General features: G+C 41.2%; 1 protein-coding gene across 1 annotated transcript in view; it reads right to left on the bottom strand.

The window, feature by feature from the left end:
- The window catches only part of Nrx-1 (neurexin 1), a 600,022-nt gene that overhangs the window by 550,721 nt on the left and 26,002 nt on the right, over positions 1–23,299 (bottom strand). Inside the window, exon 2 of the mRNA XM_033349833.2 lies at positions 6,076–6,123. Coding sequence (XP_033205724.2) covers positions 6,076–6,123 — 48 coding nt within the window. The remainder of the gene's footprint in view (positions 1–6,075; positions 6,124–23,299) is intronic.

The following is a 23,299-nucleotide window of genomic DNA, read 5'->3' as shown; positions in this document are numbered from 1 at the left end:
AGTGCCACTAAACATTAGGCAACTAAGTGATTGCGGGTTTTGCCAATACAATCTAATGAAAAAATCCGCAATTGCTTAGTTGCCAAGCCAATATTACTCGATTCGACGCAAACTAATTAAAAATTAATTGAAGAGAGGGAAAATTGACGTCACGTTGCGTGGCTGAATAAAACGTGCGAATAATTTGACGAGACGCGAGATTCTACACGTGGGAACCGTAAAATGGTATTGAATGGAGCGGCGGGGAGTGCTGGCCGCGATATGGCGAGTGCATACGACGCTGGGAAAACACGAAATCTTGGCAGTGAAAGGGTTAAAAGCGTACTTAACCCGGAGGACATAAAGTTGTAAACGACGTTGGCGTATGAAGCTGTAACCCGATTCGCGTGGAAGATATCGCCCGATATCGCTGCGACATGCAAACCCTAAACGTGTTTACAATGCATCAGTTTTATGATCGGAGTTGCATTACCCGACCGCCGACCATTTCCTTTAATGAACGTTGCGCGCTTTTATCATACGTCATTTGTCAAATCACACTTTTGCCCGGCGGCTTCGCCTCTCGGAAGCCGCCTACCCAGGCAATTTGTTTTCATTTCTGCTAACGATTCTGGCCGCCTCCATTCTCGCGGCCCACTTTCCATGCAGCCGAACCTGCGAATCCTTCGAAAGAGTGCAATCCTTTCTCGGCGATCGATATTTTGCCCGCCACTCGCTTCTTCTTTCGCGACTTGTTCGCCAGCAGGAACGTCCCGCCATGAATTTATGATACACATCGGTGTAAATTTCGGTTAACTCGCGATGGATGAAGATAGATAATGCTCCGGCTGTAATATTGTCAATTATCGAGGAGAAGGTAGCGTAGATAAAATATGGACGAAATAATTGATGTTTCCACCTCGTGATTGCGACCGATGGTTCGTCCAAATGTTGCGATTTACAGCGAAATATCCGTATCGTGGGCGAGTTCGTGCATAGACGTCAAAGTAATGCAATTAACTTGGCAATTTTTATTCTCATTGCTAGTTTGCAAAATACCTGCCCTGAAACGTCGGATAGTTAGCAAACGTGTGACTCAACGATCAGCGAGTATTAGGTTGTCCGGAAAGTTTCCTTCGTTTCATGTAACGTTTTTTATTTTATATTATTGTGTGGATTTGTGTACGATGCATTTTGTAGTAACAGAATAAAATTGATCAAAAATAATTCAATAAAATAATGTAAAACAAAAAATATAAATATAAAACAGAACTTTTCGGAACTCTTTTAGGGATCTTTTTATTTTGACATTTCGCTAGCACCGTAATAAATTCGAATGAATAATTACATTGATAAAGTGTGAAAGCTAGGAATGATGGAAGTTGAAAGATATCACGGATTATACGATGGCTAGAAATAAAAATTCCACGATCAGACCAGCTCGACCGATGAAAACAAAGTTGCACAGCTCTGGGGATTGGAATTCGTAAATATTTTTCAGTTCCATATCGTTATCCGGAAAGTATCTTAGTTTGTAACTTTCAGATGTAGGTTACGGTGGTCCGGAACGGTATTCAATCAATTTGCTGCTGTACCAATTACGTAGCACTATTGAGAGTTTCATGACGCACCGATAGTGTACAGTTCTATTCAGTGTATCATCGATACATCATTACATTCCTGTTAAAGCTAGCTGCAGTAGTCTCAGGACGTCAGAACACGGCGTCCATACGTTCAGAATATTACAAATTGCAAGTTCTCTTTACAAAGTAGAGATCTTTCTTGACCAAGCTACAATTAACGCAACTGTCTCACAACTATGGTTGGACGAATTTTTATACGGAGACCACATAGCAAAGATACGACAGGTTCGTTTAGGTTCATTTCCTGACGTTTACCTAACTTGCCGATTGAAAAGTAGAATTTTAATATGAAATATTTGCAAAACGAAATGAGTTAGATTTTAAGGTACAAGTTTCTTGAGAATAAGTGCTAAATCCACTGTGTTTGTTAAGAAGCGAGTAATGTTAATTTTAACTTAATTCGGATCAATCTTAGCGAGTATAATTAACATTGTCAGTATCTTTTAACTGTTCCGAAGGATAACAGAAACACAAAGTTAGTCGCGAAAATCAAATGGGAAGATAGTTGTTGAAAACTATGGAATTAGATCAACATACTGGATTTTAACTCTTCTAGAAAAATCGTGTTACGTGACTTATTCTCTTTTTATTTGCGGCCTTTGACACTTTGACTGTCACGGGTATCAAATATGACCGGTTATGGTTTCTCCTGTGGCGCCACAGTGGTCATTGGTGACCGGAGCGCTTCAACTTCTTACAATTATAAAAATTGTATGAAAATTGACAGTTAGGGTATTTTGAATATAACCGATAAATAGAAGATACTTTGAAATAAAAAATGCCCCATAGAACGATTAAACATTTTTAGTAAAACATCAATAGAAAAAAAACGAGAACAATTGTTGCATCTAACTGTGCACTGTGTTAAAACACTGTGACGTCCTGAGCGAAACACGTGATTTCGGCGTGGCAATCAAAGTGTTGAATTGTGTCAAGCAAAATGTCAGTTGGCGAGTACGAATAGGGTGGAATTAGAGATCAGAACAATTGGTGCTCTGTCAATTCGTCAAACAGATAGAAATAACATGGATCGCACTAGAGAAACGTAGAAAGCTCGTCTGGTACATGGAGGATTCAATTTTCTCAGCGATCCCGAAATTTAGATAGAAGGAAGGAGTACTTGGAATAATTCCACGCAGCAAGTGGCAGCAGTTTGGTGTCAGCTAGAAAATAGACGAGAGGACGTGTAATATTATTGTTCCGAGGCAAGTCACAACGGCGTGCTAGGCGACGAAGCGACGTATCGTTATTCCGGACTAGCGTACGATGCATCTGACGCAATGCAGTTGTACCTATGCACTGTATGCACATACATAGGTAGGTGGGGCGCATTGTTTTCAGATTTTCCCCTGCCACACGCCATTTTCGACTTTACTTCGTCTTATACATTGCTGCCTGTACTTTACTACACGATTTTCCTCTCTGCTCCCGATATTTCTACAATTTCGCTCTATAACATACTTTTTACAGCTGCCTAGTTATACATCGATTTCCTGTATTTTTCTATTTTGCCAACGAATTTGTTTCACGCTCGTTTCGGTACCTTTTGGAATAAGCGAAAGTCACTGGTGTCATTGTCTGGTTCCGTGCAATTAAACATTTTTAGTAGAACAACAGTAAAAGAAATGAGAACAAATGTTGCATCTAACGGTGCACTGTGTTGAAACACTCTAAACATAAATGTGGCTCGTCAATACGATTTGGACAATAGGTGGTCACCTTTTTGGTCCGATTCTTGGCAAGTTTTGATCCTAATTGTTTAACATTTTTTTTATAACATCTCTGCAAAATTTTCGCGCCAGCTACGCTTGCCCTTCTTTCTTCTGCATTTCGTGTGGCAATCTTTATCGAATAAGTACATTTGATGGTTCTGGTGAATGGCACTGTGTAAGGTGCATGGCGAGTGCCATTCTAAAATCTGGTATCTTGATTTTTGTCATTGTTGCTTGTTTATAGAGTATCATCGCGTTTGAAATTGATGTATTTAACGATAACTCTAAAGCTAATTTTGTATATCACTCGAGGGTCCTTCTATGTGCTGTAGAATATGCTATCATTTGATCTGATAAATCTACAGCACATTTTCCTCTGTTGTAATCTACCACTACCATTAGTTTACCACGAACATAATCTTTTTTCCGCGCCTCTATCATTTCAGCCGAATATTTCGCCGAAATCATAAAAATAATCCTAATACTGTTTACTAATATCCTCTACACGATTCGATATTCTGCACGTTTTGCTTACGACGAAATGACGAATGCGAATGGTTTGTTGAAACAATGGAAACCTTGTCACAACATGTCGCTATCAACTGTTACCAAGGCGCCACGGTGGTCACCCGTGACCAACAATAAGATAAACGGTCCATCGGGGAAGAATATTGTCTTACATCATCAATTTATTATTATTTTGCCATTATACCCTTTGAATAAATAAATACTCCCGTGTCGTCCTGAGTGAAACATAATTTCGGCGTGGCAGTCAGTGTTAATTTGGTTAATTATTTTTGTCCAATAAATCTATAACCTGCTTCATTTCAGAGAACATGTTACTAGAACACGACAGAATTGGAATTGTAGTTTAATATCTAGTAGCGTTGTTTCCGGTATTAATTATCTTCTATGAAGCAAATTTTCTGTGCATTTAATTACCATGTATCGTTACCCATTAACTAATTCCATTCTATTTACTATTTGTGTCACTATGATAATTTCCAATTACAGTGCTGCTATTCGTATTATTAGGGAAATGTTCCCTCTCGTTGAGCCAGAATTAACCAGTAATTTTGTTAATGAATTAACGAAGGAAGCTGCTAACGTTACGTCGATTGACTAACGTTGTCGTTACGTCGTTAAAAAAAGACTCTAATATCGTTAGATCGCCTCTCGTTTAACTAAAATCGTTAGTAACAGATAAAGTTACAAATATCAAACTATGATACGACAAGGGACGATAACCCGAATCAGACCAGAACACAGCAAACTATCACGTTCACATCTTCTCCTAAACAATAACCTACGCCATGTAATATACCAATAACTATCAACGAAACGACGCTGGAATGTAAGAAGTATAACGAAGCAAGAAGAAAAAGAAACAGCTACAATCTCGACGCCATAGCAAGGTATTAGGTCGTCCGGAAAGTTTCTTTCGTTTCATAAGGTGATAATAGACGAACAACTTCTGTTGTATATTATTTTATTAAATTAGATATGATCCATTTCGTTCTATTTCTATTATTACGCCCCTGCGTGATTCAATAAACTAATACAAAACCAAAAACATTGTACGTGTACTATTTCCTTATAAAACGAAAGAAACTTCCCGGACAACCTAATACGTTGGTAGCCTGCTGCAATATTATTGGAATTCTCGATGATTTACGACCAAGCCGAATCATCCCTTCTGGCTCTAGCGATCGTAAACGCTTACCCAGAACGTTTAGTTAATTCGGCCAATAGTCGCTGATAGCGCTCGATATTGCTTTGACTGTGAACCGATAAATAAGAAAAATCAAAAAAGCAGAGTAGCGAACGCACGTTCCGCTTAATCAGAGAATTATCGGAGATTAAGATTTTCATTGGGCTAACGATAATATCACGTAAGATGGCGCATGATATTTCGCGTAACGCTGCGACGTCCAATTGCCGTGTAACATAGGCGTAGGGTAATTTGCATGCTGTATAACATGTTGCAGCGTCATGGGTAAGCTATCATTTGCCGGTGTTCCGCAAATCTTGCTCATTTTCGGCCGCATAATCACTCATTGAACAATCCTATGGGCAACCCGGGCCAAGTTCAGTAATAGGCCCGTAAGACGAACACACAGGACGATACTGTTCGCATTGGCCACGTTGTGTGCGCCCCATGTTACATTCAATCCCGTACGCTCGGAATTGCTATTCGCAAACAACGCGTGGTTTCTGCATACATGCATCGAATGTGCGGTTAATTACGATCGCGTGGCCCTGTGTGTCCGTGCATCTACGTGTTCGTTTATGTTGGTTCACGTATGTACGTGTGTCTGTGCCGGCGAACGAACTCACTCGAGTCTGTCTGAGCTTCGTGCACGTCGCCGCGTTATCGACACTCTATTAATTGGATTCCAGTAATTTGATTACATAAGAAAGACGTCTGAATACCCACAAATTCATGTTGCGAAGCTTCTTTCTTCGGCTTGGCGCGAATCGCGAGGCAAACGGAACCTATCGCGCTCGTTAGTCTACGTACGACCTCTGAAATCTGATCCCCACACGAACTTCCACGTACACACGCGACCGTATTCGACTTGTTTATCTTGGGTTGGCAACTAAGCGATTGCGGGTTTTGTCATTGGCTGGTATTGACAAAACCCGCAATCACCCAGTTGTCAAGCGAATATATTACGAACGACGTGAAATAAGACGGCAGATCGCGTTCTGCGTTTCAGAAGGCTCGTCGTTGCACTTACCCTTGGCGATTTGCGCTTGATATTCTCGACGCACGGAAATCCACCACACTGAAACACCAAACACAGGCGTACGTTAATACCTAAAGATGAATCGAAAATAGGTTCTTTTTATCGAACCTTAGAATTAGTTTGTTTGTAAAATACGTCGGGCTAATACAACTGTATTAAGAGACGTATGCAAAATATTAAGGAATTCTTGATACTTTCAGTAATTTTTTGGAAAATATACGAGAAAATTGTGACTAAGGAAACCGTGTTCGTTCGTTAGTTCGTAATTTGAAGAATTTTCCGAGAGATATACGTCTCATTATCAGCTTCGTTATCCTGATTACTCGGCATTAATTAACAAGAGAATTCTGTACGTATTCTACATGTATAGGATCATTTACATAGTATTAAAAAATACAATTACAATGCAATATACAGAAATGCAAAAATATATAAACACAGAAACATTGTTTAAAAAATTGTAGAAACAAAGAAAACATTGTTCCCTATATACCTGATATTCTTTGTGTTTTCACATAAGTATTCTTAGACTCGGGTATTTTCCACCAACTAAGAACAATAGCATGAAACATAGATGTAAAGTTCTTATATTCACCAAAGAATGGAATATAATTCTATGAACATTTTATCTTTAATGGATATTATATAAAACCTTGTTATAACAATACGTTTCCTATCTGTTGACATCGGCCTAACGAGCTGACGATCTAAAGATCTGCATAGAATCACAGAGACGAAATATTCCAAGCATGGCAACTTTCCTTGCAATAGAATTCTAAGATGGATTTCCTTGCGCGAGTCCACGGAATTTCTCGTGTCAATGCCACCACCGTATTTTGTATCACGCTATAGCTGTTACCCTACAAAGATATACGATCTCATGAAAAAAGATTATCCCACGATCTTCCACGCTTCGCATCTTGAGTTAGAAAGAGGGATATCTTCAAAGAGCTTACAATGCGATTTTGCCGAATCCTTTTTCACCCCCAACAGTTTTCGTTCCTTCGTCTTATCGTCCTATAGCTGTCTGATATGTCGCGCCTAGTGCGCGCGATAAGATAAGCCGTGCACTTCCAAGCAGGATCGTTTGATCGGCAAAATAAACTGTTACGACGCCCTAACTTGTTTCGCGATTTCGCTAATTAATCGTTCGTTTCTTTCCTTGAGATTTAAAATACTTTTCTTGCGACCCGTTATCGCTTTGATCTTTGATAATCCTGTTAACGTCGTACCTCGTTAATTGTGTGACATTACTGTCGATAAAGATGTTCCTGTTGTTAGCTTTGTATCATTTCTGGTATTACAGAGACACGTCAGTTATTAATTGCCCAATCTATGGACAAGATTATGCGCAGGATTAAAAGATTCTCATGAGTTTGTCAGAAAGATCGTCGATATTCAGCTAAGTAATCGCTGCTGCGAGTAGGCAGATCTTCAAACACGCACAAACTCTCTGGAAGCAGGATCCGCAGATGGCAATCGATGGCACGTAAACGGCAGTCGCGCGATCCGCCAGAATTTTCGATTATGCCACTTGTGAATTTGTAGGCAGAGACTCGATGGTTTCAGACAAACCAGTCACGTTCGTTCATTTACTTAGCCATTTAACGCTACAACTAAGGCATAGCTGACAAAATGACTGGTTTCTAAAAAATACGTAATAGCAAAATATTTGTATATTCATTGATTTATCATTTTCTAACGAAAGCAATCCCACCTTATGTAGTACATTTTTCCTATTGTTAATGATCCTTAAACGATTGGCGGATTTATGAAATTATGAAACCAGTCATTTGTACTGGTGTGCTAGTTCCAGTGTTAATGCGACGAAGCCGACAGAAGTCTCGGATTTGGATCTTTTGACATTTGCCCGGCGACTGACTGAAACCGATCATCAACGGTTCCATGTCGGCGAATGTCTAAATTATCGGTGCTCGGGCCGCCACGAACCCTGTCACGGGTGCTCGAGAGAGGTTTTCACGTTTTATCGCCTACACCTTGGACGATCGACTCCCGAGCGCTCGTATAATCGGAAGATTCTTTTTATAACGCGGCCATTACAAAAGTATCTGGCTTATACATATAATACCGCAAGCTATGGTACAGAGATCGAAGTACGCCACAAAGACGAAGGCTACAATAGCTGGCTATAAAGCAGGCCAAGTGTTAAGCTTATCAAAAATTGTATACACCGTATCCTTTTACGGTGTACGTATACGATCGCATTCGCTTTTTCAAAAGCAGATTCAAAGCTGGGCTAGCGGAGCGTTACATCGATGATGTAACGGTGAAAGGACCAAGGTAACAGGCTTCTGAGGATGTAATCCGCGCACAGCCAATTTCATGGTTGCCGTGAAAGGATTATTTAAAATAACAACGTCCTACCGCGCAGCTTATCAGAAACTTTCATCCTCGTACGACCGATTTCATTCTGTCGTAAAAAATGTCCAATTCCAATTTTCCCCCTTTGAGCGGGCGGATTTCGGCCAATCCGCTTACAACATTCGCCAGCCCTTTTTGTTTTCGAAATTCAGCCGTCGCGGCAATCGCGAAACCCCCCGTAGACGAAGGATGTGCTTGGACCAACTCCATCGCCGAGTCAAACGCCGGATTAAGGCCAACCGGATAAATAGTCTGCGTAGAAATTTTGGGGGAATCGATATGAACCGGGCCGTGTTCATCAACGCTATGTCTCGTCTTCCGAGCGATGTTAATCGCATCTCAACTTTTCCAATTTCATCCTGGCCAAATATCGCCGCGTATGTAAGCATTGTCCCAAGTTCCACGTTACACAGGTAGGTAAGCTGAATTGCTGTTCGTCCGAGACAATTTTATCCGGATGATTATCGCACGCGGCAATGGCTGTTCTTCTTCACTTCGTTTTTCCTTGATGGGCTCCCCTTTCGATGAAATAGCCGCCTTTTGTTTGCCAATTTGTGACGTTGTTCTTGTTACTGGGTTACTGTTACTAGCTTGTTCCAAAAGTGTCTTTCGCCATCTGCACGCAGCTGCTTTATCCAATGCAATGTTTGAGCAAACGTGAGACCTAATCTGTCAAACGTTGTGGTTGTCGTCATCAGTCATTGTCGATTATTTCCTTACGAGACGAAAGAAACTTTTGGCATATTCTGATACATATTCGTGGACCATTCGTTCTGAACGATAGATGGCTGAAATTTTCAGATGAATCGCCGTCTAATTTATAAATAGCTGCGTAGATTGCTTAAAACAGCGGATGGGATATCTCACGAGTCTCAAGTTACATCGCGCGCGAGTTTCGATACAAATCGGTTCGTGAGACGAACAAAAAACGCTGGTAGATATGTTTTAGATGCTTGTCAACATGTTTTATTTTCGTTCTGCACGAAACAAGGTTTACTTAGAAATGTAGAAAAACTGAGAAAGAGTGAAGGACGATAATATTCTTACTTGGTCCAATTCTGAGAATATTAATGGTACATTTAAAAGGCGAGATTTTTACCATAAAGCTGAACGTATGAGTCCTTTGTTTTTGTCTTAAGATCTGATAATCTTTATCCATCATCGCATAAGTTTCAAAGCGGGTAATAATTGAAGGCAAAAGTTTTAACAAGTTGCTAGCAATTTCTGGGGTTAATCTCGTTTTTCGTAAGGATTACAGATTACAGAAGTACAGTAGTGGAATATCCTTTGTTTAACGATTTTCTTTATGCAAATACTTTCTGTGGGACGATTTTAACAGATTACCTGATCTTAGATTTCGAACAATTAAATTCGATATTTAACAAGCGATACGTAGGTCTCAGTTAGAAAGGTTTAACAATAGATTTAGTAACCTGGACCAATCGCTTTTCCATTTTATTTTCTTCCTTTTCTCTCGTCCCTTCCCTTTTCTTTTTCGTTTCCGTGTCTTTCTCATTTCTGCTTCCTTTTCCCCTTTCCTTTCGCCGTTTTATTTCCCCGCGTTTCTTCTTTTGTCCCTCTCTGTCGTTCTTCTTTTTCCGTCTCGTTCTGTCTTCCCCTTTGTCTCTATTCCTTCCTCTCATTACAAATTCATCTCTTGCTTTGAGACACTTTAACTTTCCTGCGTTTAAAAAGTTTCGCAATTTTGAGAAGGAAAACGAACCACTGTAAAATCGAAACGGGAAAGTTTCCACGTTAACAGCAACTTCTTTATATTTATCTGAATAATAGAAAATTAAAGAAGAAAATGGGACATGTTCAAGTGGTAACAGCACCGCTATTCAGCCCAATGAAAATATCATTTTATTCCACCTTCTGGCAATTGCTCCGTGTAAAACAAAAACAGAACGCTTTTTAAAATATCTGAAATATGTGTAACATCGTTTGGTTCATATCCAAATTCGTGTACAATGTAACTTGTTGTATTAGGTTGTCCGGAAAGTTTCTTTCGTTTCATAATAAATAGATGAACAACGATTTTTATTTTATATTATTTTATTAAATTAGATATGATCCTCTTCGTTCTATTTCTATTATTACGTCCCTGAATAATTCGCTAAACTAATATAAAACAAAAAACATCGTGTGCCTATTATTTCCTTATAAAACGAAAGAAACTTCTCGGACAACCCAATGCTTGTGTCGTCGTATCGTATCCACTGTCATTGAGAAAATTACACAGCCGAATTATAAATTAAACAGCGATTAGTCGGAAATGTTGAGCGGACGATTTACGAATACGCGACACAATATGCTGGTTTTAAGCGAAGCGTAGCTTTTGAGAAGAATCGACGACGTAAAAGAGAATTGCGGGACGAACGTGGTAATCCGACCACACGCAATTCGATATTTACGACTGATTTTTATTATCCTGAAAAAGAGAACGTGCCATGTGCTAAGTGTGCTTTCTAAAAGGACATATCATCGAGCGATTCGATAACTGTGCCAAATTGTAGCTATTTCGGGAGCAAAGTACTCGTGGGGAGATCATCGACTTTTTCTAATAGTCGCAATTCGAAAAATTTTGCTTGCTTTGGTCGGACACAGGTCTAGTGTCTAGCAGGACAGTAAAACGTGTAATGCTAATAGCAATATCGTCCAACTTAGCTGCATGACGACGCTATGTAAAGCACAGGAATTTATTACCAGCATCGTTAACGGAAAACAGAAAATTTAATGGAATTCAATTGACCTGTGATTAAAACTTTGGCCGATAAATTTAGCGCGGTTCTGGCTTTTCCAATTTCACCAATGTTTCTATTTTCCGGCTCTCGGAAGCTAAAGTTATTCGAGCAGCCGTAAAAAGTATCGTTTCAGATTGAAACGTTAATTCCACGATACATTAAAACCGCTAAACAATAAAGTCACACAAAGACATCAACATTTTCATCTTAGTCGACGATCGCGCGAGTAATTCATTTTATTTGCTACTCGTCCGTAGGAAAGTTAGCATAACCGAACAAGTATTCAACGTGCAAAACAGGTGTTTTAATGGGACGGCCAGTTGATTCAGCAGATGAAGAGAGACAAACGTTCTGTCCTCGTATTAAAGCCGCCGAGAAACGCGTTCAATTAAATAACAGATGACGGATCTTGTCGCCTGGTCGCTGCATTTACAAGCAATTTAGAACCGTTGTCTCGAGTATAACTTGACTGATACGGAAACGCTTGAACGTTGTTGACTTGAAATGTGGAGGATTTGCGAAACGTGACCCGTAGTTCGATGAGAAGATCACCGACCCTAGTCACTGGAAGCTAGAAACAGCGCAACTAAATTTTAATTAAGATCAAGCCCGGTCTCTAGGCTTCTTAATACCAACGCTTCTAATTGTTCCAACCTTTCTGTTTCAACGAACAAGACTTACTTTGCAAAGTCGTCATCCTCGTCTTGCAGCTCATGCCACGTAGCAGCATGTCGTAGCTATTTGTTGTTTGGCAACTAAGTGACTGCGGATTTTGTCATTAGCTGGTATTGACAAAATCCGCAACCACTTAGTTGCCAACGAAGTTGGTCCACGTTGATCGCTTTCCGCGACGAGTTTCCTCAGCTGATGTTGGAAAGACGTTGCATTGCAGGTTGCAACGAGTCGACTACTTATAAATCGGCGCGTATACGTGTTTAAGTGCTTTCCATCGCGCGAGAAGCTGCAGATGCACGGCACTTGCAGCGAATCGCGTATTTCGAATGGCAGGAAATTCGTGGCTCGCGAACAGGCATTGATACTTGTGGTTCATGGGCCGGTCGACGTCGAAGCTGGAAATTGCGTCGTTTCGAAAGGTTCCACAGTCCTCCGCATTTTGATTATTAAGTTTACGTTTCGACAGAGTGGCGAACGTGCAATTTTGCGCCACCGAAGCTTCCTCAGCAACAGTCTTCGCGAACATCTCGCGAAAATAGCATCAAAAATAGCCTACAGCTTTTTACCGGATTACAGTGGCTCGCTCATCGTGGGATATCTGTGGTGGACGGTGAAACATGTCGTTGGTTAAATTATTAACGAGACCAGTTGATTTCGTTAACTATATGTACAGATATTTTAAACTGTAGAATAGAAAAGTTAATCGCTCGACTGATGATCTCGATGACTCGATACTGATATTGATTCGAGCGATTGACTGACTATGCCTGGAGAACATGGTCATCCATTTATTGAACTTGTTTGAACCTGTCGCCGGTTGTCGGTTGCTGCACGTAGCAACGAAATTGCTTTGTCCAGAGTTTGTTTATAACAATATGTGCGTCGTGTAGTGTTAATCCTCTGTGGCAGAACAACTACGCGAGGCATCTTCAAGTTGAAACGTTGTAAGACGCATATGCCGCTAAATATCTTTCTGCAAGTACAGACATCTTGGTTATTCGTATTACTGACACGGTCTTTGAGAATGGAGAACAAATGGAAGAAATGCGTACAGAAAGGAACGTAAGGAAGATTTTGCCTGACTTTCTCGTTCGTTTAATTCGTCGACTATGAACCCTTCGCGATAGAACAGTTTTTCGTTGCAGGAAATTAGCAACTCTTTCGATGGAGCAGACTTCTCTGGTAAGAAGTCGATGAGATTTTTCAACAATTAGCGTAAATGGTACTAATAAGCACTACTTTGAATGAACTATTGCCGGTTTCAAGAAACATACATGAAACCACAGTTTCCCATTAATTTGTTCGTTTCGTATAATTGTTCCAACCTTTCTGTTTCAACGAACAAAACTTACTTTGCACAGTCGTCATCCTCGTGTTGCAGCTCACGCCACGTAGCAGCGTGTCGTAGCTATTTGTTGTTTGGCAACTAAGTGACTGCGGATTTTGTCATTAGCTGGTATTGACAAAATCCGCAACCACTTAGTTGCCAACGAAGTTGGTCCACGTTGATCGCTTTCCGCGACGAGTTTCCTCAGCTGATGTTGGAAAGACGTTGCATTGCAGGTTGCAACGAGTCGACTACTTATAAATCGGCGCGTATACGTGTTTAAGTGCTTTCCATCGCGCGAGAAGCTGCAGATGCACGGCACTTGCAGCGAATCGCGTATTTCGAATGGCAGGAAATTCGTGGCTCGCGAACAGGCTTTGATACTTGTGGTTCATGGGCCGGTGGACGTCGAAGCTGGAAATTGCGACGTTTCGAAAGGTTCCACAGTCCTCCGCATTTTGATTATTAAGTTTACGTTTCGACAGAGTGGCGAACGTGCAATTTTGCGCCACCGAAGCTTCCTCAGCAACAGTCTTCGCGAACATCTCGCGAAAATAGCATCAAAAATAGCCTACAGCTTTTTACCGGATTACAGTGGCTCGCTCATCGTGGGATATCTGTGGTGGACGGTGAAACATGTCGTTGGTTAAACTATTAACGAGACCAGTTGATTTCGTTAACTATATGTACAGATATTTTAAACTGTAGAATAGAATAGTTAATCGCTTGACTGATGATCTCGATGACTCGATACTGATATTGATTCGAGCGATTGACTGACTATGCCTGGAGAACATGGTCATCCATTTATTGAACTTGTTTGAACCTGTCGCCGGTTGTCGGTTGCTGCACGTAGCAACGAAATTGCTTTGTCCAGAGTTTGTTTATAACAATATGTGCGTCGTGTAGTGTTAATCCTTTATGGCAAAACAACTACGCGAGGCATCTTCAAGTTGAAACGTTGTAAGACGCATATGCCGCTAAATATCTTTCTGCAAGTACAGGCATCTTGGTTATTCGTATTACTGACATGGTCTTTGAGAATGGAGAACAAGTGGAAGAAATGCGTACAGAAAGGAACGTAAGGAAGATTTTGTCTGACTTTCTCGTTCGTTTAATTCGTCGACTATGAACCCTTCGCGATAGAACAGTTTTTCGTTGCAGGAAATTAGCAACTCTTTCAATGGATCAGGCTTCTCTGGTAAGAAGTCGATGAGATTTTTCAACAATTAGCGTAAATGGTACTAATAAGCACTACTTTGAATGAACTATTGCCGGTTTCAAGAAACATACATGAAACCACAGTTTCCCATTAATTTGTTCGTTTCGTATAATTGTTCCAACCTTTCTGTTTCAACGAACAAAACTTACTTTGCACAGTCGTCATCCTCGTGTTGCAGCTCACGCCACGTAGCAGCGTGTCGTAGCTATTTGTTGTTTGGCAACTAAGTGACTGCGGATTTTGTCATTAGCTGGTATTGACAAAATCCGCAACCACTTAGTTGCCAACGAAGTTGGTCCACGTTGATCGCTTTCCGCGACGAGTTTCCTCAGCTGATTTTGGAAAGACGTTGCATTGCAGGTTGCAAAGAGTCGACTACTTATAAATCGGCGCGTATACGTGTTTAAGTGCTTTCCATCGCGCGAGAAGCTGCAGATGCACGGCACTTGCAGCGAATCGCGTATTTCGAATGGCAGGAAATTCGTGGCTCGCGAACAGGCTTTGATACTTGTGGTTCATGGGCCGGTGGACGTCGAAGCTGGAAATTGCGACGTTTCGAAAGGTTCCACAGTCCTCCGCATTTTGATTATTAAGTTTACGTTTCGACAGAGTGGCGAACGTGCAATTTTGCGCCACCGAAGCTTCCTCAGCAACAGTCTTCGCGAACATCTCGCGAAAATAGCATCAAAAATAGCCTACAGCTTTTTACCGGATTACAGTGGCTCGCTCATCGTGGGATATCTGTGGTGGACGGTGAAACATGTCGTTGGTTAAATTATTAACGAGACCAGTTGATTTCGTTAACTATATGTACAGATATTTTAAACTGTAGAATAGAAAAGTTAATCGCTCGACTGATGATCTCGAGGACTCGATACTGATATTGATTCGAGCGATTGACTGACTATGCCTGGAGAACATGGTCATCCATTTATTGAACTTGTTTGAACCTGTCGCCGGTTGTCGGTTGCTGCACGTAGCAACGAAATTGCTTTGTCCAGAGTTTGTTTATAACAATATGTGCGTCGTGTAGTGTTAATCCTCTGTGGCAGAACAACTACGCGAGGCATCTTCAAGTTGAAACGTTGTAAGACGCATATGCCGCTAAATATCTTTCTGCAAGTACAGGCATCTTGGTTATTCGTATTACTGACATGGTCTTTGAGAATGGAGAACAAGTGGAAGAAATGCGTACAGAAAGGAACGTAAGGAAGATTTTGTCTGACTTTCTCGTTCGTTTAATTCGTCGACTATGAACCCTTCGCGATAGAACAGTTTTTCGTTGCAGGAAATTAGCAACTCTTTCAATGGATCAGGCTTCTCTGGTAAGAAGTCGATGAGATTTTTCAACAATTAGCGTAAATGGTACTAATAAGCACTACTTTGAATGAACTATTGCCGGTTTCAAGAAACATACATGAAACCACAGTTTCCCATTAATTTGTTCGTTTCGTATAACACAATTTTGTGTGTTTTATGTGGTGTGTCCTATACAAAACATTGAAAAATTCTGTTACGATCACTTGATCAACTTTGAAGTACACCGTGTGCGATAAGTGTGAAATACGATCCCACTGAATATCGAGAATAAAGTAAACAACTTTAGTTACCTTGACGAAACGTATATTTGTATCAAATATCTCGCCCACTCTTCTAATGTCCGTTTTAAGATTCGTTCGAAACTTTGCGATAACCGAAGGTTTTTGCAGGTGTCCGGTTACCCACGCGAGCCATTGTGTAGGAGTCATTCTCTGATTTACCATTACGCTGCAGTTTATGGAACGTGGTTGTATTAAAAATAAAGCGCAGGAAATGAGCAACGAGGGTTTGTAAAACCCTAGGAGAGAGTGAGCTGTTTCCCAAGGATGCACATATTCTTCTAGAAACATGAATATCTTGAAGCTTGCGCGGTGTTCGAGAAAATTTATGGTTCACGTGTCCGCTTAATATTTATGATTTGTTGTCGACGATGAGGTACTCGATGGTGGAGAAAATTGTTTCGATTGAGAAGCACACGTACTGTGAAAATCTGGAAAATATCTCCTATGATAATCGTATCTTGGCGCAGAAATTAATTTCCTGTCTAACTACCAAACATATTCCATAAGAATAACGACGAATATATAAACACTGAGAATATGTAAATATATTAACATAAATTATAAATACAGTGACAGCTGCATGTACTCGATGGAAAAATCCCTAAAATTCTGCCTTTTATTTCCCATTCTCGAAAAATCATCATAATTATTATTCGATTCGAGCTCGCTTGGGCTTTCCTTCAACAACGTGGATTTGTATCCCACTTTTATGGTTTATTTTGGAAACATTAAGTTAACGCGTTCACTGTCCAGATATTTTGGATTTAGTTCAATTGAACGTTCAGGGACCTCAAGTGTCATTCGTTGTTCTATGTATCTGCTTGCCAAACCAACGTTACAACTAACAATTGGATTAACAGTATTTGTAGCCAGGCCAAACCCATCAACTTCGTGTTTTTGGCTGTTATTTTCCCCCATTTTTAGACCGTACGATATCTTCGTTGCGTGATCTTTCTTAACTCTTTGTTGGCCTCCTATGTGTGTTATATTCACTCGTTTCTTATTGTGTTAATCTTCTCTAATTAATCTTGTTAATCAGTTAAACAAATAATTTCCTACGAGCAAACATACATGTAACTTGTATGCAAATTAATGTAAAATTCAGTAGCGTGCGGATGTTATCTTATTTCTTCGTTTATTTTATTAATTGCTGTAAAATATCGTTTGCAGCAATACTCGAAATATTTCCCATTTCTCAGCATCCTAAGTTTCTTAAAATCCTGTTCGTTGAGCCTAAAGCACACGAGATCCTCTCGTTTCTACGTTATCACGTTACAGGCTAACGGTGTCTCGTGACACTGTTGGTTCCGTGGAAAATTGCCGATTGAATTTTAAGATGTGCAAGCTTAGGCTAACCCTTGCCATACTGCGTGACGAAAGCCAATGTTACTGGTCGAAATTCAGGGACCCTGCACAAGCATCAAGTTTTGTCGTAGACGGCGAGCTTGCAAGCGAGGCGGGCCAAGCACGAAGGAAAATACATTTTCTCGCGACTTGGTTCGGATTATCCGATTGGGAGGATCGGTCGTAACCGGTGAACAAACAAGAGATCTGCAGACAGGTAGGAGGTGACTCGATAAAAGGAATCGCGCGGAAAACGTATAAAGGACAAGGGTGGAAGAAAGAAATAGCATCTCGACTGCTCCAAGTGGCGAGAGTAGACGAAGACGTATCGATTATCTCGCTCGACTTTGCGCAAACGAGACCGCAGCGGCGCGAAAGTACGATCGAAGATAAAGCCACGTTCCACCCTCTGGCTAAGGTTGCCAGAGAAGGAAAAGGACGAAGATAGGGGATGGTTCGAGTCTCCCTGGCGGACCTCCTACCCTTCTGAGGATAAAACTCAAGGGACGACTTAATCATCGATGGGCAAGGCCTTTCTCCTCGATCCAACAAAAGCGAGTAAGGAACTTGTCTAACGATCGCGAATCCTTCGAGAGAAGAAGAAAAGAAGAAGAGCAGCGGATAACCGGTTGTTCGTTAGCCGAAAAATTTCCTGCACGCTGATTTCCAGCTAATCCGTGGCTCGAGTATCCAACAAACGTCCATTCGCTACATCTATTTGTCTATTTACAGGATAAAACTTTTGATGTAACGCATGAGGTCAACGTGTAGGGGGCGAAGACACGCCAAACAACGCGTAAAAGCGTGATTCCTCGTGAAAAACTGAGAAGAAAATATGGCACGAAATTTGTTCACTTGTCAGAATTCGTTAGGATCGATCATAGTCACGTCTGCGATTTTTGATCGCCCGATATGGGAAGCTTTCACGCCCATAAGGCACGCGTATTATACGAAACATTTTGGAATTTCATTAGGGACGTGTCACGAACCTTCCACTTCTCATATGCTTTTCAATTTTCAGTGAGATGAGACGGTATCGATCGTAGCGTTGAAAGATCGAAGATGCCGACCGCGTTCCTTGTACGTTTTCACGACTGAATCACGAAGAGAACGCAACAAGTTAATCAAACGTCAGGGAATAATTCACCGTGTCCGCCAACTATCTATCATTTGCGGGCGAATGAAACGGATGATGCGTAACTGCTTGGCTGCTCAGCCAACGCGCAGTTTACCAAGTTGTAAATTTCGCCAGTCTGACCAGATTCGTAAGAAAGTAACAAGAAATGGCAGACGCGTGTGCTACGTCCCAGGTCTCCGAAATGAAAGGTGTAAAATTTTAAATTGTAGATAGCATCGATACCGAGACACCCTGTACATACACGCGACTATAAGCCAGCGAGTGGATATTTCGAAATTTACAGCTGCGATAGCTGGCGGACGGCCGGTTTTGCACACATCTTCGTAGCGAGCAATGTCGATATCAGCATCGCTCCTCATTTTTCCCCCGTCGCCTTTCTCACGTCGAATTACGCGATCGAGCAGCGGGAGAGAGCTCCGGGCACCGAATTTATCGAATTTCTCCAGGGACCCCAGCCACCGGAGGAGCTGCTTTAACGTTCCAGATTCTCCACGGCTGCTGGCTACACGACGTCGCAGCACGCCGTCATCCTCGTCGCCTAACGATAGCAAGAACGAGAAGAGGAAGAGAAGGCTGAACCAGCCGGGACAAGTTGAGCGTATAAGTGAAACACATAAAAGTGCAACAAGCCAGGTATGTCAGGTCCAGAAGATGGCTAGGTGGGGTGCGCGCGTTATATCGCACAGCGAGAGAAATCAATGGTTTATAAATAATCGCAGCGTAGCTGGTGTCGAGATCTCGCTCTCTTCCTTTCCCCCCTCTCTCTCTCTTTCTTTCTCTCGCCTTCCGTTTTATTCCCGAAGCTACGGTATTAAATTCCTATTATGTCGGTGCTGAGTGGAAGCCAGCTTGCCAGAGGCAAAAAGGTGGATAGAGACTCGAGTTAAGGGTGTAAGAAACGAAAGGCCCCGAGCCGAGTATAAGGTATCGTTTGAAAGGAGACTCGATGGCAGTCGAGGCCAGACTTCCACTTGCAGACATTTTCTTCCACCCCCTTCATATATCCCGCCGCTTCGTAGTTCAGCTTCCGCCTCCTCATCCCCAATAGAAAAGAAGGCGGACTGGGGTCTTGGATGACCCGTTCTCCGCTCGCGACCATCCAAACGTCATCTTGATATCTGACCAGACACCGTGTGCAGTTCTCGCGCGCCTTCCGTACGATTCTGCTTCTTCTTGTTCTTCTTATCGTTCGCTGGAGGAAAAACACACGCTGATTTATTCAACGTATTCCCTGCTTTTGTCTTGCGACGCAGCCGAATGAAAGGAAGACGAGAGGATACTGGCGGAAAGTCGATTGCTTCTAAGATGCTCAGTTGGAATTGTCGATTTATTTCATCATCGGATACCCGATGAAATATTTATATTGGTCGCAATGCTTTGTTATTGGTGACGCGTACTTTAACCAAGTCGTAGCTACGGATTGAAAAGAACAAGGAATGACGGAAGCCGAAGAAGGCTGGGCTTATTAAAGAAAATTGCGAGCTATCGTCCAAGGATAACAGTAGCTGGATTTCCGCAAGCCGAGGCAGAAGTTGACTCTGGCAAACTTCTCCAAGTTAAAGCGAAGATCCTGGAAAATCTCGTTCCCTCTTTGCAGGTTGTGAAGTCTCGGCGATAACAACGATAACAACGATAACGCACGACTGACGACGCTTCGAGAGGCATTCTCGTTCGATGAGAGGAGATGAAAAAAAAAGAAAAGAAGAAGAAGAAGAAAGAGAAAGAAGACTCCGCGGACTCGAAGTAGTTTGATAGTCATAAATATTCTAATACCGGGTCGAACCAGCACGTGAACTTATTCCGGCGTCAGTTCTTTGCGTTTTTCAAGCTTTTCGTCCCTCGGTTCACACTTTGCACTCGCTGCTTGCAACCTGGCGAGACAGCCTTAACGCTTCTTAAACTTCAACGTGAACTTCGGCCAGAGTAAATAGTTCCGCTCTGTAAACAACGTTGAATTATTCATCGATTCGGTAGAGATAATTCATAAAAGAACACACGCCATGCTGTCAACCTTTATTCCCTTGATATTGTACAACCATAGGAGCGAGTAGTTGAACAAAAGAAGTATGCAGTCGTTTTCAAGAGAAATTTTTAGGGAAACGTAATACCGTCGCGGATCTGAAACTTCTTGGGCAACGTATAATTTCTTTTTCAAATTTCCTGCTTCTCGTTTGAACATTCTGAGAATGTCTCTCGCGTGAAATAGCTGTAGCTTCGTGACAGTTGGCGGATTAGCACGTGTTTTCTTTAGATAATGTAAATTACGAATCGTTTGGTTATTTTATTTGCAATAGGAAATTGTAAAATTATCGAATAGGAATCCATAATTTGTCAATTCGCTGCTACTGTTAATTGGTTATTAAATCATCGTCCCAGCATCCTGATCGGATTGATTAAAGAAACTATGTCAATTTGGGGCGCGAATATAGGTTCGAAGCGATCGGTGAACGTGCACCAATTCTACGCTCAAGACGTGCATTTGCCACGGTTTTGTAGCGCGATTAGGCACAAAATTTCGGATGTCTGACTGAATCGTAGTGAAAGTTTCGCGAACATGATCGCCATTGGTCGAAATTCTCTTTAGTTTCTTGTATCCCCCTTTACATATCCCCCCTTTTATCTTCTTTTTCTGGCTGCCCTTTTTATGTGCTGCTGTACCTCTCTTTCTTTTCTTGTGAGATCATCGTCTATGTATAGACCCTATTCCAATTTGCTTGAAATTCTCTTTAGTTTGGTTGTTATAATTTAGAATTAAATGTTAAAGGAAAGGACCATTCTATTCTTCAATTTTTTTACCGACGGGGCTCGTCGTAACGCAAAATATTGCCACTTTTTTGTGACGAGTATACTCGTGAGAAACAGCTATCCGGTCAAGAGATGGAAGACGCAGATAAGCGAAAGCGTGGCTGGCGGAACCGAGAAAAAAAGCGTCTCTAGTTTCTGCTGTTCAAGAATCTCGGGTGGGAGAATCGATATCGAAAGCGCATCTGCAACCGCACTCGTAAGGTTTCTACGTGTGTTACAACGCAAACATTTGCCATGTGTTTTGACGATGAGAAAGTATTTCTCCCCCGTGTTACGGTCGTATTTCGCTCATAAAATTGCTATCCCAAGCAGGAGACGAGAGTGTCGTAAAAAACATTTCAGTTTCGCGTTCAAAACACCGATTGCTTGTCTTTACCAGAACTCCTCCACGGGACAATTTTCTCCCTTTTTTTTCCCCCTCAGACCATCTTTACGATCGCGACACGTATTCTTGCGAGCCTTTGTTATTTTCGCACGACTCGTCCCGCGAATATTTTGTCGTAGTTTTTCTGCAGCTGTCCGTTAGGTTCTTGAAATTTCGTAATTAATTGCCAGAGTTTGCAGGAGTCGTAGAGGAAACGTAAAGTAGCCACTTGCGCTGATTTACTTTGTTTGTTCGGTGGACGAAACGCGAGTCAGACGCTGCGTTTCCGATATTCGGGCCTCCGGTAAAGGATGATCGATGCTTCGATCTTCTCACGACGATCTCGACACGTGGCATGTAACCGTTTACTTTAATAAGTTTCAGGGAATTATTGATTTTAACGTTAATCGAGGTATATTTAAATTAAAAGCGTGAAGCATGTTATTCTTGTAAATTTATCAAAAAGTCTAAGTGTTTCACGTTAACACTAAAATCACTGGTCTCTAAGAATATTTCTTAACAATATTTCTATGTTTATTCGTTTTTTTTTCTTTCTTGCTAAAAGTAATCCTATGTTACGTAGTACATTTTTTGTATCATTAATTCATCCGGAACCATAATCCCTGTATGAGGGTTGGCGCATTTATAAAATTGCAAAACCACTTATTTTGATTGGTGTGGTGGTTCCAGTGCTACCATCGTATCAAATGATACGTGGTAAAAATTCCAAAAAACGTGGGAGAAGTTGTACAAAAAGAGGAAACTGGTTAGTTCGGATTCGGTAGACAAATCGTAGGATGCTTTTACACTTTGACAAGTAACAGTCACGTTCACTGGTATTGGTAGAAGTAACCACGATGCAAAATTAGTTTGATTTTGAGTAAATAAAAGAAAAATGAAATTCATTAGATTATTCCTTTAGTTATCGCTGCAGAAGTCGTAACATCAAAAAGAACGTAACGTGAAGGTAGGAGTTTTAAAATAAAATTGGAAAAACCAGTCATTTTGACTGCTGTGGTAATCCTACCATAATTTTCTCTTCGTGGAAACGACTACCACTGACTGCACATTCTCTAACAATTACGAGAACTTTCGAGTATCTAGCAGATATCGAAAACTGTGTCAGCTTTGACGCGTTTCGTTCTAGCAAGCGCCTTTACAAAGGCGCCGGCGTTACAATTAATTAAAATTTGTCTAGATGTTACAAGCCCCGCACTTAATTGCTCGGCAAAGTGGCTAAAGCTTAAGTGCCGTAGAAGCTGGGTGAATTGACTCGAGAATATTCAAAGCCTGATTGCTTCTAAGACTGACTTTCGAAGTCTAATGATTCTGTCTCACGATTGACTGCTAATTGCCTGGATAATTGCTCATTGACCACTAACGTCAGAACGTGCCAACACTTGTATTCCACTTTGCTTCTATTTAGAGAAAGCTCCCATGCGATGATCCAAGAGATTGCAAAGAATTGGAAAAAATGATTTTCCCCTCATTTTTTTCATTGTTACAAATACACAAATATTCCGTCTATCGTACGACTAAATATTTAGCAGATTAGACAGATTAGATAGTTAGATGATGGTCATAAAATATCACGTGTCGTCTAAACGTAAGAA

Source organism: Bombus vancouverensis, chromosome 17 (assembly GCF_051014615.1).
Source record: "Bombus vancouverensis nearcticus chromosome 17, iyBomVanc1_principal, whole genome shotgun sequence".
Lineage (NCBI taxonomy): Eukaryota > Metazoa > Arthropoda > Insecta > Hymenoptera > Apidae > Bombus > Bombus vancouverensis.
The sequence above is the reverse complement of the archived record's forward strand: the minus strand, read 5'-3'. Positions and strand labels throughout refer to the sequence as shown.